The 15,553-nt window shown below is 38.6% G+C and overlaps 1 protein-coding gene across 6 annotated transcripts in view; it reads left to right on the top strand.

Moving 5' to 3' along the window:
• The first annotated feature begins 1,073 nt into the window (after nucleotides 1–1,073).
• Nucleotides 1,074–15,553, top strand: part of LOC138101678 (transcription factor 4) — an 84,823-nt gene continuing 70,343 nt past the window's right edge. For 5 of the 6 annotated variants that reach the window (XM_068999452.1, XM_068999455.1, XM_068999453.1 and 2 more), the window contains exon 1: nucleotides 1,220–1,477. In XM_068999452.1, the coding sequence (XP_068855553.1) occupies nucleotides 1,301–1,477 (177 nt within the window). In that variant the 5' untranslated portion in view covers nucleotides 1,220–1,300. The other variant, XM_068999457.1, reaches the window with a different exon arrangement.

The following is a 15,553-nucleotide window of genomic DNA, read 5'->3' on the forward strand; positions in this document are numbered from 1 at the left end:
AAAGAAAGGGGGGAAAAGAAAAAAGAGGAGGGAAAAGGGGAGGAGAGAAGGGAAGAGTGGGAAAAGGGGAAAGAGGGAGAGGATTAAAAAAAGTGGAGATGGAGAAGGAGGAAAAAGGGGGAAACAGCAAAAGCAGGAGGAACGTAAAAAAAAGGGAGAGGGAGGGAAGGAGAGAAGAGAAACGAGGGAATAAAGGGGAAAATGATGAAAAAATAGGGGAATGATGGAAAAAAAGGGAAAGGAGGAGGGGGGAAAGGGAGAAAGTTGGAAAAGGGGAAAATGAGAGAAAAAAAGGGAAATGAAGGAGAGAAGAGGGGAGAGAAAAAGGAAAGCAAATGGGAAAAGAGAAGAGAGGAAAGGGGGAAAGGGGAGCTGAGGAAAGAAAAGGGAGGAGAGCGGGAAAGAAGGGAAAGGGGGAAAAATCAGGGCAAATGGGAAAGGGAGAGAAAGAGGGGGAAAGAGCAGAGCAAAAACAGGGAACGGAGGAAAAAACGGGGAGAAAAGGAGAAAAATGGCAAAGGGGGAAAGACAGGAATAGGAGGGGGGGAAGAGGGGAAAACCAGAAAAGAGGAGAGGGGGGAAAGGAGGAAAAAAAGAGGGGGAAAAGGAGGAAAAAAAGAGGAGGAAAAACCAGAGGAGGAAGAAATGAGGAGGGGGAAAAAAAGAGGCAGAAAAAGACGGGAAAAGCCAAAAAGAGGGGAAAGGAGGAGAAGAGCCCGCGGAAAAAAGAGCTGGAGCGGGGGGAAAGGAGGGGAAAGAGGGAAGGAGAGCGGAGGGAAAGCAGAGGGGAACGGAGGAAAGGAGCCGGAGGCGAGCGCAGGAAGGGGCGGGGAGGCTCCGCGGCCGCATTCCCGCTGCCATTCCCAGCGCCGTCGCCGTTCCCGCGGCCATTCCCGGGCCCGTTCCGCGGGGGCGGTGAAGGGGCGGGGGGCGCGGGGGGGGCGCGGGGCCTCCGCCCCCGGCGGGGCCGGGCCGGGCGCGCCCGAGCTGCGCCGAGCCGAGCCGAGCCGAGCCGAGCCGAGCCGAGCCGGGCAGAGCCGAGCCGAGCCGAGCCGAGCCGAGCCGAGCGGCGAGCCGAGCCGAGCGCGGAGCCGAGCGCGGCCGAGCGGAGGCGAGCGCGGCCGAGCGGAGGCGAGCGCACGATGTACTGCGCGTACCCCGTGGGCGGCGCGGGCGGAGGCTCCGTGCTGTACTGCTGCAGCGGCAAGGCGGTAAGGAAGCGCTCCCGGCCGCCCTCTGCCCGCTTCTCCCACTTCTCCCACTTTTCCCGAGCTTCCCGCCCGCGCGGAAAAGTTTGGCGATGCGAGCGGCGCGGCCGATCCGCGGCCCCGCGCGCGGAACTCGGCCAAAGAAGGGCAAACAAGCGGCTGCTGCTTCTCCTCGTGCCCCCCCCTCCTTCGCAGCGGGAAGAAAAAGGGGGAAAAAAAGCAGCAGGAGAAGCGGAGCGTCTGGAATTGGCGCAGAAGCCCGGCAGAAGGTTTCCGCTCGCCATCTGGAGGGGGCTGGGGTGGGCTGCGTTGGTGGGGTTTTTTTTTTTTTTTTTTTTTCTCCCCCCTGGAAAAGTGTTTGGGAATATTTGAAAATATTTGGGGCGGGGGAAGGGGGAACTGTTGCTGGAAGGGTCCTCAAACGCACCGGGAAGGGAGGGCACGGCTGCGGGGAGCCGGCTCCCAGTTCGGATTGGGAGAGAACTGGGAGAGCGCTGCGGGCTGGAGGCGAGGCGGGATCCGCGCGCCGGGATGTGGAGGCATGCGGAATAAGGGAACAGCTGCTGGAAGGGCTGGGATTGATTATTCCATCCCAGTCTTCCTTTGGAATTATTTATTGGCCGGAGTCGGGGGCCTTTTGTTTGGGATATTTTGGGAAGAATGCGTGGCACAACACAGGATGCGGGAGAAACTCCGGGAATTAGCGCCGGAAAAACGATCCAGACTTCGAATCCAAGCCCCGCTTCCCTCATTTCATCCCAAGGCTTTTTTGTTTTTCCTTCTTCCCTGTTTTTCTTCTCTTTCCAACGAGTTATTTATTCCCCTTCCAGAGCTTGACATTCCCATGCACGGCAGGCTCGGGAGCTTCCCAAAAGTTCCTCGGCATTGCCGTTCATCCCGAGTTCGGGAATAAAATCCGGGAGCAGCGGCAGGGCCACGGGGGAGAATTCCCAGCACTTGGAGCAAGTTCCTTCTTCCTCGGATTTCCCTCGGGGGGAGTGAACGGAGCGAGGCAGAGGTGGGGGTTCCTCGCCGCTCGGGGCTCTTTTCCCGGGATTCATCCGTGTGTTTCTTCCTTGGGCTTTTCTCGGAAGTAGCCGAAGGTAGAAGGCAGAATTCCCGGGCACCGATCCGTGCTCCCGGAGCGGCGGCAATGCCGATCCCGGCTGCCCGGGCCATCCCGGGGCACCTCCAGGCCCCGGCCCCGCTCTGCCGCTGCTTTCTGGAAGGTGGGAACGATCCGCTCCCGGCTCCGGCGGAGCACAAAGAGGGACGCGGCCTTGGGAAGGGGCCGGAGCATCCCCGTGTGCGCCCGGCCGCGGGATTTTGGGATTTATGGAGCTGGCATTGTCTGGCAGCGCCCGGGCATTGTGTGGCTCTTGACGCGCTGCCAGCGGCGCGCGGGATGCCAGGAATCCCTTCCCAAATCCCGGCCCGGGGGCTGCTCTGCCTCCCTCGCTTCCGTGCGGACGCTGCAATTCCTGCTTTTTTTTTTTTTTTTTTTTGCCCCGTTTCCCCCCCCTGCTCCCCGCTGCCATGGGAAGTTGATTCCATGCAGAACTCCCGGAGCAGGCAGCGGAAGCAGGACTTCCCTGGGAATAAACAAAAGCCAGGGGGGAAAAAAAAGAAACGAAACGCCAGATCGTTCCCAAAAAAAGCCGGCCAGCGGAAGCTGCCGAGGGAATTTGGGAACAGGAGGCCTGGAAAAAATTCCAGGCAGGATTTGCGGCGAGTTGCTTTTTTTTCCCGTTTTTTTTTTTTCCCCCTCTGTTGTTTCCTGGCTCGCAGGGAATTTTCGGAGCCTTTCCCTGGTTGCGGGTGCTCCCGGTCGCTCGGAGGTTGCTCCTCGCCGTGCCGGGAGCGTTGGGGGACGCGTGGTGGGGATGGAGGAGGTGATCGCTGCCGTGAATCCCCGGATCCTCGGCTCTTCCCGAAAGCCCATCCCGCAGGATGCTGGCCAGGATGGGCACTGGGAAGCGGAAACAGGGATTTGTCCCAGCAGACGGACGGACGGACGGATGGATGGATGGATATGGGATTGCCGCCGCAGTCGGGTTTTGTGGCGTCGCTTCCCGGAGCTTCCAAGTGGGATTTGCTCCTGGGGAATCCGGTGGAATTGAGGGAATTCAGGGCAGTGGGAAAACAAATGGGATCGGATGAGTTGGTCCCGGCCGCTCTTCCCGTTCTGGAGCCTTTCAAGTCCAGAAAATTCCCGCCGGATGCTGCCGGCTCCCGTTCCCCGCGGGAGCGCCGCGGTTCCGGGCCCCGCTCCGGAGGGCCAAGCGAGGAGTTGGGAACGGCAGCGGGAATTCCGAGCGGGAATGGCAGCGCCTGGGCCCGGAATTGTGCTGGGAATGTTCCCCCCCCCACTTCCCAGAGGATTCCTCGGGGCTTTCCCACCCAAGGGCCGCGCTTCGGGAGCGAGGATTGAAGTGTCCGGGGCTGCTCCGGGATTGGGGAGGGAGCAGAGGCTCCTCAGGATCCAGGGGGGGACGGGGAGAAATCAATCAATCAATCAATCAGTCAATCAATCAATCAATCAATCAGACAATATCGGATATTGGAACTAGAGAAATCAATCAAGAAATCAATAACTGTATACTATACTGTAATAGTACTAATAACTGTAAATCAGTATTGGATATTGCAAGGAATCAATAACGAAATGAATTAATAACTAAAGAAATAAATCAATATTGGGTATTGCAAGAAATCAATAATGAAATGAACTAATAAAGAAATAACTAAATCAATCAATCAATATTGGGTATTGCAAGAAATCAATAACGAAGTGAATTAATAAAGAAATAACTAAAGAAACAAATCAATATTGGATATTGCAAGAAATCAATAATGAAATGAATTAATAAAGAAATAAATCAATATTGGATATTGCAAGAAATCAATAACGAGATGAATTAATAAATAACTAAAGAAACAAATCAATATTGGATATTGCAAGAAATCAATAGTGAAATGAATTAATAACTAAAGAAATAAATCAATATTGGGTATTGCAAGAAATCAATAACGAGATGAATTAATAAAGAAATAACTAAAGAAATAAATCAATATTGGATATTGGAAATCAAGAAATCAATCATGAAATGAATTGATAGAGAAATCAATAAAGAAAGAAATCATTACTGGATGTTGGAAATCAAGAAAGTAATCAATAGAGAAATAATAAATCAATAACTAAAGAAATAAATCATTAGTGATATTGGAAATCAAGAAATCAATCATGAAATAAATTGATAGAGAAATCAATAAATAAATCATTGCTGGATATTGGAAATCAAGAAATCAATCAATAGCGAAATAAATTAATAAAGAAATCAATAAATAAAGAAATAAATCAGTATTCGGGAAATCAAGAAATCAATCAATAATAAAATAGATTAATAAAGACATCAATAAATAAATCAATATTGGATATAGGAAATCAAGAAATCAATAACGAAATAGATCAATAAAGACATAAATAAATAAATCAATATTGGATAGGAAATCAAGAAATCAATCAAATTAATAAAGAAATCAATAACTAAAGATATAAATCAGTATTGGATACTGGAAATCAAGAAATCAATCAATAACGAAACAGATTAATAAAGACATCAATAAAGAAATAAATCAATATTGGATATTGGAAATCAAGAAATCAATAACAAAGTAAATAATAAAGAAATCAATAAATAAAGAAATAAATCATTATTGGATATTGGAAATCAAGAAATCAATAACAAAAAAAAATTAATAAAGAAAGCAATGAATAAAGAAATAAATCAATATTGGATATTGGAAATCAAGAAATCAATCACTCAATAAAGACATTAGTAAAATAATCAATAAAGAAATAAATCAATATTGGATCTTGGAAATCAATCAATCAATAAATCGAGAAATAATTTAATAAATATAGAAATAAATCAATATTGGATATTGGAAATCAATCAAGAAATAAATTAATAAAGAAAATAAATAAATATTGGCTATTGGAAATAAATAATAAATAAATACATCAATCAATCAATATAGGATATTGGAAATAAATAAACATTGGCTATTGGAAATAAATAAATAAATAAATTCATCAATCAATATTAGATATTGGAAATAAATAAATAAATCAATAAATATTGGCCATCAGAAATAAATAAATCAATAAATAAATACATCAATTAATATTGGATATTGGAAATAAATAAATACTGGGTATTGGAAATAAATAAATAATAGGATATCGGAAAGAAATAAATAAATGCATCAATCAATCAACATTGGATATTGGAAATAAATAAATGTTGGATATTGGAAATAAATCAATAAATAAATACATCAATCAATCAATATAGGATATTAGAAATAAATAAATAAATAAATATAGGATATCGAAAATAAATAAATGCATCAATCAACATTGGATATTGGAAATAAATAAATCCATCAATCAATCAATATTGGATATTGGAAGTAAATAAATAAATAAAAATTGGCTATTGGAAATCAATCAATCAATCAATAAATACATCAACTAATCAATATCGAATATTGAAAATAAATGTCGGCTCTTGGAAATAAATACTAAATAAATACATCAATCAATCAATATAGGATATTGGAAATTAATTAAATAAATAAATAAACATTGGCTATTGGAAATAATAAATACATCAATCAATCAATATAGGATATTGGAAATTAAATAAATAAACATTAGCTATTGGAAATAAATAAATAAATAAATAAATAAATAAATAGAGGCTATTGGAAATAAATAAATAAATGCATCCATCAATCAATATTGGATATTGGAAATAAATAAATAAATAAATAAATGTTGGATATTGGAAATAAATCAATAAATAAATACATCAATCAATCAATATAGGATATTGGAAATAAATAAATAAATAAACGTTGGCTATTGGAAATAAATAATAAATAAATTAATACGTCAATATGAGATATTGGAAATCAAATAAATTAATGAACCAGTATTGGATATTGGAACTCAATCAATCAGCCAATCAATCAGTCAATCAATCAACTAATCAATCCTTGTAAGAAAATCAATATCTCAAATTAAAGATACCAATATCAGAGATGGGGGATGTGATAATAGGTATTGATTATCAGAGATGGGGGATGTGATAACGGGTATTGATATCAGAGATGGGGATGTGATAATAGGTATTGATTATCAGAGATGGGGGATGTGATAACGGGTATTGATATCAGAGATGGGGGATGTGATAATAGGTATTGATATCAGAGATGGGGGATGTGATAATAGGTATTGATTATCAGAGATGGGGGATGTGATAACGGGTATTGATATCAGAGATGGGGATGTGATAATAGGTATTGATTATCAGAGATGGGGGATGTGATAACGGGTATTGATATCAGAGATGGGGGATGTGATAATAGGTATTGATATCAGAGATGGGGGATGTGATAATAGGTATTGATTATCAGAGATGGGGGATGTGATAACGGGTATTGATATCAGAGATGGGGGATGTGATAACGGGTATTGATATCAGAGATGGGGGATGTGATAATAGGTATTGATTATCAGAGATGGGGGATGTGATAACGGGTATTGATTATCAGAGATGGGGGATGTGATAACGGGTATTGATATCAAAGATGGGGGATGTGATAATAGGTATTGATTATCAGAGATGGGGGATGTGATAACGGGTATTGATTATCAGAGATGGGGGATGTGATAACGGGTATTGATATCAGAGATGGGGATGTGATAATAGGTATTGATAACAGAGATGGGGGATGTGATAACGGGTATTGATATCAGAGATGGGGGACGTGATAATGGGTATTGATAACAGAGATGGGGGATGTGATAATGGGTATTGATTATCAGAGATGGGGATGTGATAACGGGTATTGATATCAAAGATGGGGGATGTGATAACGGGTATTGATATCAGAGATGGGGGATGTGATAACGGGTATTGATTATCAGAGATGGGGGATGTGATAACAGGTATTGATATCAGAGATGGGGATGTGATAATAGGTATTGATTATCAGAGATGGGGGATGTGATAACGGGTATTGATTATCAGAGATGGGGGATGTGATAACGGGTATTGATATCAGAGATGGGGGATGTGATAACGGGTATTGATATCAGAGATGGGGGATGTGATAACGGGTATTGATATCAGAGATGGGGATGTGATAATGGGTATTGATATCAGAGATGGGGGATGTGATAACGGGTATTGATTATCAGAGATGGGGGATCTGATAACGGGTATTGATATCAGAGATGGGGATGTGATAATGGGTATTGATATCAGAGATGGGGGATGTGATAATGGGTATTGATATCAGAGATGGGGGATGTGATAACGGGTATTGATATCAGAGATGGGGATGTGATAATGGGTATTGATATCAGAGATGGGGGATGTGATAACGGGTATTGATATCAGAGATAGGGGATGTGATAACGGGTATTGATTATCAGAGATGGGGATGTGATAACGGGTATTGATATCAGAGATGGGGGATGTGATAACGGGTATTGATATCAGAGATGGGGATGTGATAACGGGTATTGATAACAGAGATAGGGGATGTGATAACGGGTATTGATAACAGAGATGGGGATGTGATAACGGGTATTGATATCAGAGATGGGGATGTGATAACAGATATTGATATCAGAAATGGGGATGTGATAATAGGTATTGATTATCAGAGATGGGGGATGTGATAACGGGTATTGATAACAGAGATGGGGATGTGATAACGGGTATTGATATCAGAGATGGGGGATGTGATAACGGGTATTGATTATCAGAGATGGGGATGTGATAACGGGTATTGATAACAGAGATGGGGGATGTGATAACGAGTATTGATATCAGAGATGGGGGATGTGATAACGGGTATTGATATCAGAGATGGGGATGTGATAATGGGTATTGATATCAGAGATGGGGGATGTGATAATAGGTATTGATTATCAGAGATGGGGGATGTGATAACGGGTATTGATATCAGAGATGGGGATGTGATAATGGGTATTGATATCAGAGATGGGGGATGTGATAATAGGTATTGATTATCAGAGATGGGGGATCTGATAACGGGTATTGATTATCAGAGATGGGGATGTGATAACGGGTATTGATAACAGAGATGGGGGATGTGATAACGAGTATTGATATCAGAGATGGGGGATGTGATAACGGGTATTGATATCAGAGATGGGGATGTGATAATGGGTATTGATATCAGAGATGGGGGATGTGATAATAGGTATTGATTATCAGAGATGGGGGATGTGATAACGGGTATTGATATCAGAGATGGGGATGTGATAATGGGTATTGATATCAGAGATGGGGGATGTGATAATAGGTATTGATTATCAGAGATGGGGGATCTGATAACGGGTATTGATATCAGTGATGGGGATGTGATAATGGGTATTGATATCAGAGATGGGGGATGTGATAATAGGTATTGATTATCAGAGATGGGGGATCTGATAACAGGTATCGATGTGAGATAGGAAATGTGATAACGGGTATGGATGTGAGATTTGAACTATGGTATCAAATATGGATATTAGGCATTAAATCCCCTATGGAATCGAGATATTAAACGTTAAATGTGATATTGAACTTCGATATTAGAGATATTGATAGGCTATCAACTGCTGATATTAGAGACATTGAATATGGTATCAAGTATTGATTTGAAACCTTAACTGCGATCAGGAATATCGATATTAAAGGCATTAAGTATGGTATTGGATCTGATTATTAAGTGGGGTGTTCAATATAGATATTGAACATTAAGTAGATATTAACCATTAAGCGTTCTGTTAACTCTAGATATGAAAGTTTTAATATGATGTTAAATACAGATATTCAACCTTAAATGTGATGTTCCATACTGATATTAATCGTTCAGTCTGGTGTTACCTCTGGCTATAAGCATTAAAGATGAGATTAAATATAGATACTGAAGATACTGAATGTGATCATAGACAGAGGCGGTAAATACGGTATCAAGCATTAGATGTGGTATTGAATATCGATATGTGATATTAAAAATCGGTATCAGACATCAGATGTGATATTAAAAATCGGTATCAGACATCAGATGTGATGTCAAATGCAGATATCAAACGTCAGCTGTGACGGTGAAGGCAGGCACGCCGGGTTCAAGCTGTTGAATATCGATATCAAACATTAGGTGTGATATTAAATACCGATATCAGATATTAGATGTGATATTAAAGATCGATATCAGACATCAGCTGTGATATTAGATACCGATATCAAGCATTAGATGTGATGTTAGATACTGATATCAGACATCAGATGTGATGTTAGATACTGATATCAGACATCAGCTGTGATATTAAATACCGGTATCAAGCATTAGGTGTGATATTAGATACTGATATCAGACATCAGCTGTGATATTAAATGCTGATATCAGACATCAGCTGTGATATTAGATACTGATATCAGACATCAGCTGTGATATTAAATGCTGATATCAGACATCAGCTGTGATATTAGATACTGATCTCAGACATCAGCTGTGATATTAAATGCTGCTATCAAACATCAGATGTGACGGTGAAGGCAGACGTGCCGGGTTCAATCTGTTGAATATCGATATCAAGCATTAGGTGTGATATTAGATACTGATATCAGACATCAGCTGTGATATTAAATGCTGATATCAGACATCAGCTGTGATATTAGATACTGATATCAGACATCAGCTGTGATATTAAATACCGATATCAGACATCAGCTGTGATATTAAACGCTGATATCAGACATCAGCCGTGATGTTTGGTGAAGGCAGCCGTGCCGGGTTCCGTGCGCTGCGTGCCGCTCTGCCGGAGCCCTGGCTGCGCTCTGGGTCCATGGACGGCACCTGCAGGGTGTGATCAATAAGTAGCCACAGGCAGGGATGGCAGCGGCAGGGTGTGATCAATAAGTAGCCACAGGCAGGGATGGCAGCTGCAGGGTGTGATCAATAAGTAGCCACAGGCAGGGATGGCAGCTGCAGGGTGTGATCAATAAGTAGCCACAGGCAGGGATGGCAGCTGCAGGGTGTGATCAATAAGTAGCCACAGGCAGGGACGCAGCTGCCGAATCGCAGCCGGGCAAGTGCAGGGAGGGAAGGGCTCCTCAGCACCTCTGTGGAAGTCCCAGTCCCAGTTGCAGTCCCAGTCCCAGTCCCAGTCGCAGTCCCACTCCCTGTCCCAGTCCCTGTCCCACTCCCTGTCCCAGTCCCAGTCGCGGTCCCGATCCCAGTCCCAGTCCCAGTCCCAGTCCCAGTTGCAGTCCCAGTCGCAGTCCCAGTCCCAGTCCCGTCCCAGTCTCAGTCCCAGTCCCAATCCCTGTCCCGGTCTCGGTCCCAGTCTCAGTCCCAGTCCCAGTCCCAGTCCCAGTCCCAGTCGCAGTCTCAGTCCCAGTCTCAGTCCCAGTCCCAGTCCCAGTCCCGGTCTCGGTCCCGGTCTTGGTCCCAGTCCCAGTCCCAGTCCCAATCCCAGTCCCAGTCGCAGTCCCAGTCCCAATCCCAATCCCAGTCCCAGTCGCAGTCCCAGTCCCAGTCCCAGTCCCAGTCTCAGTCCCAGTCCCAGTCTCAGTCCCAGTCGCAGTTGCAGTCCCAGTCTCAGTCCCAGTCGCAGTCCCAATCCCAGTCCCAGTCGCAGTCCCAGTCCCAGTCTCAGTCCCAGTCCCAGTCCCAGTCTCAGTCCCAGTCCCAGTCCCAGTCCCTGTCCCGGTCTCGGTCCCGGTCTTGGTCCCAGTCCCGGTCCCAGTCTCAGTCCCGGTCTCAGTCCCAGTCCCAGTCCCAGTCCCAGTCCCAGTCCCAGTCCCAGTCTCAGTCCCAGTCCCAGTCCCAGTCTCAGTCCCAGTCCCAGTCCCAGTCCCAGTCCCAGTCCCAGTCCCTGTCCCGGTCTCGGTCCCGGTCTTGGTCCCAGTCCCGGTCCCAGTCTCAGTCCCGGTCTCAGTCCCAGTCCCAGTCCCAGTCCCAGTCCCAGTCCCAGTGAGGCTGGAGCTCGCCGGTGCCCTGGGTGGTTGGGGTGTGGGAACAGGGATAATATTATGGGCTGGCGAAGTGTGTGAACAGGCAGTTATGGAGAGCTGGGGAAAGGGACAGGTGTGGAAATATGGAGGTGGACAGGTAGGCAAATAAGAGATCAATAGATCAATAGATCAATAGATCAGTGTATCAGTGTAGAGCTAAATAAATATATAGCTATACAGGTAGGCAAATAAGAGATCAATAGATCAGTATATCAGTATATCAATATATCAATATATCAATATATCAGTATATCAATACATAGCTAAATAAATATAGAGATGTACAGGTAGGCAAATAATAGATCAATATATCAATATATCAGTATATCAATAGATCATTATATCAATATATAGCTAAATAAATGTATAGATATACAGGTAGGCAAATAATATATCAATATATCAATATAGCAATATAGCAATATAGCAATATATCAGTATATCAATAGATCAGTATATCAGTATATCAATATATAGCTAAATAAATATATAGCTATACAGGTAGGCAAATAATAGATCAATATATCAATAGATCAATAGATCAGTATATCAATAGATCAGTATATCAATAGATCAATATATCAGTATATCAATATATAGCTAAATAAATATATAGCTATACAGGTAGGCAAATAATAGATCAATAGATCAATAGATCAATAGATCAGTATATCAATCTAGAGCTAAATAAATATGTAGATACACAGATGTATAAATATATAAATATATTTATATATAAATATATAAATATATAAATATATAAATATATATACCAATATATAAACATATAGCTAAATAAATATAGAGGTACCTAGGTATATAAATATATAAATATATGAATATATGAATATATAAATATATAAATATGTAGCCATATAAATATATAGATATACAGGTATATAAATATATAAATATGCAGCTATCTCAATATATAAATATATCAATATATAAATATAGAGCTAAATAAACATATAGATATACAGGTATATAAATACATGAAAACATAAATATAGAGCTAAATAAATATATAAATATACAGGTATATAAATACATGAAAATATAAATATAGAGCTAAATAAATATATAGATATACAGGTATATAAATCTATAGATATATCAATCTATAGATATATAAAGATATAGATATATCAATATATAGATATATAAATAGATAAATATAGAGCTATATAAATATATAGACATACAGGTGTATAAATCTAGAAATATATAAATATGTAGCTATATCAATATATAAATATATAGCTACATAAATATCGAGATATATAGATCTATCAATATATAGATCTATAAATATATAGCTATATCAATATATAAATGTATAGATATTCAGGTATATAAATATATAAATAGCTATATAGCTATATAAATACATAGATATATAAATGTGTAACTATATAAATATATAAATATATAAAATATAAATATATAAATATATAAATATATAAATATATAAATACATAGATATATAGATATATAGGTATATAAATATGTAGATATGTAAATATATGAATATATAGCTAAATACATAGGTTTAGAAATACAGAAATATATTGCTTTATCAATATATATGTAAATATAGAAATATAGAGCTATGTAAATATAGAAATACAGAGCTATATAAATAAGCAGGTATCTAAATCTATAAATATATAGCTATGTAAATCTATAAATATATAGCTATGTAAATATATAAATATACAGCTATGTAAATGTAGTCATATATAGCTGTAGAAATACATGGATGTATAAACAGAAATATAGAAATACAGAAATATAAAAATATATAGCTGTATAAATACATGGGTATATAAATATATAAATATATAAATATATGAATATATGAATATATAAATACATAAATATATTTATATATAAATATATGAATATATAAATACATATTAAAATATACACATATATAAATAGGTATATAAATATGTAAATACATAGATACAGAAATCTAGAAATATATAGCTGTAGAAATACATATATATAAAAATAAATATATGTAAAAATAAATATATATAAAAATGAATATATAGGTTTATAAATATCTAGCTCGATAAATGTATAAATGTGTATATCAGGATTGGCTGTTGGAACTAAAGGGATCAATCAATCAATCAATCAATCAATCCCTGCAAGCAGATTGATACCTCGAATTAAATCAGAATTCCTGAATAAATCCTTCCTTATCAATACATCATAATCGATCAATAATAGTAATAATCCTAGATAACAATAAGCTGTAAATAATAATCTATAGCTATATTCATATATCAGTATATTGCTCTAGAAATATATTTAATATCTATTTAATATAGCTGTATTCATATAGAAGTGTATAGCTCTATAAATGTATTTTTATATATTGAGTATATTCAATATCTATTTGATATTGATATATGATATTGATATTTGATATTTGATATATGAATATATTATATTCATATATAATAACTAGCTCCATAAATACAGTTGTATCTATTTAATATGGGTCTATGCATATATAATAATTAGCTCCATAAATACATTTCTATCCATTTAATATGGCTCTATATTCATATATAATAACTAGCTCCATAAATACATTTCTATCCATTTAATATGGCTCTATTCATATATAATAACTAGCTCCATAAATACATTTATATCTATTTAATATGGCTATATTCATATATAATAACTAGCTCCATAAATACATTTATGTCTATTTAATATGGCTATATTCATATATAATAACTAGCTCCATAAATACATTTCTATCCATTTAATATGGCTATATTCATATATAATAACTAGCTCCATAAATACATTTATATCTATTTAATATGGCTACATTCATATATAAGTATATAGCTCTATAAATATATTTTTATATCTTTGATATAGCTATATTCATATATGAGTATATAGCTCTATAAATATATATTTAATATCTATTAAATATCTATTAAATATCTATTTAATATAGGTATATTCATATATGAGCATATAGCTCTAGAAATATATTTAATATTTATTTAATATAGTTATATTTATATTTCAGTAACTAGCTCTATAAATATATTTATATATAATATCTATTAAATATGGCTATATTCATATATGAGTAACTAGCTCTAAATATATTTATTTATATTTAATATCTATTAAATATGGCTTATATTCATATATCAGTAACTAGCCCTAAATATATTTATTTATATTTAATATCTATTAAATATGGCTATATTCATATATGAGTATATAGCTCTAGAAATATATTTATATATATTTAATGTGTATTGCTTATGGCTATATTCATATATAAGTAATGAGCTCGATAAATATATTTATATATATTTAATATCTATTTAATACAGCTATATTCATATAGGAGTATATAGCTCTATAAATATATTTATGTCTATTTAATATACATTTAATATGTCTTTAATAGAGCTGTATTCATATATGAGTAAGTAGCTCTATAAATATATTTATATTAAATATAGTTATATTCATATATTCATATATAGCTCTATAAATATATTTATATTTCTTTAATATATTTAATGTGGCTATATTAATATATTCATATATAGCTCTATAAATATATTTATATCTATTTGATATCTATTTAATATGGCTATATTCATATATTCACATATAGCTCTATAAATATTCATATCTATTTGATATTCATGGCTCAGTAATTAGCTCTGTAAATACCCATTTCTCTGTATTAATAGAGCTCTATCGATCATTATCTGTGCCCTATCGATACTCATCAATCGATCTCTGCCCTATCAATACACATCAATCGATCTCTCACCCTATTGATACTCATCAATCGATCTCTGCCCTATCAATACACATCAATCGATCTCTCACCCTATTGATACTCATCAATCGATCTCTGCCCTATCAATACACATCAATCAATCTCTCACCCTATTGATACTCATCAATCGATCTCTGCCCTATCGATACACATCAATCAATCTCTCACCCTATTGATACACACCAATCAATCTCTGCCCTATCGATACACATCAATCGATCTCAGCCCTATCGATACACACCAATCGATCTCGGCCCTATCGATACACACCAATCAATCTCTGCCCTATTGATACACATCAATCGATCTCGGCCCTATCGATACTCACCAATCAATCTCTGCCCTATTGATACACATCAATCGATCTCGGCCCTATCGATACACATCAATCG

The sequence above is a fragment of the Aphelocoma coerulescens genome, unplaced genomic scaffold, assembly GCF_041296385.1.
Source record: "Aphelocoma coerulescens isolate FSJ_1873_10779 unplaced genomic scaffold, UR_Acoe_1.0 HiC_scaffold_390, whole genome shotgun sequence".
NCBI classification, from domain to species: domain Eukaryota; kingdom Metazoa; phylum Chordata; class Aves; order Passeriformes; family Corvidae; genus Aphelocoma; species Aphelocoma coerulescens.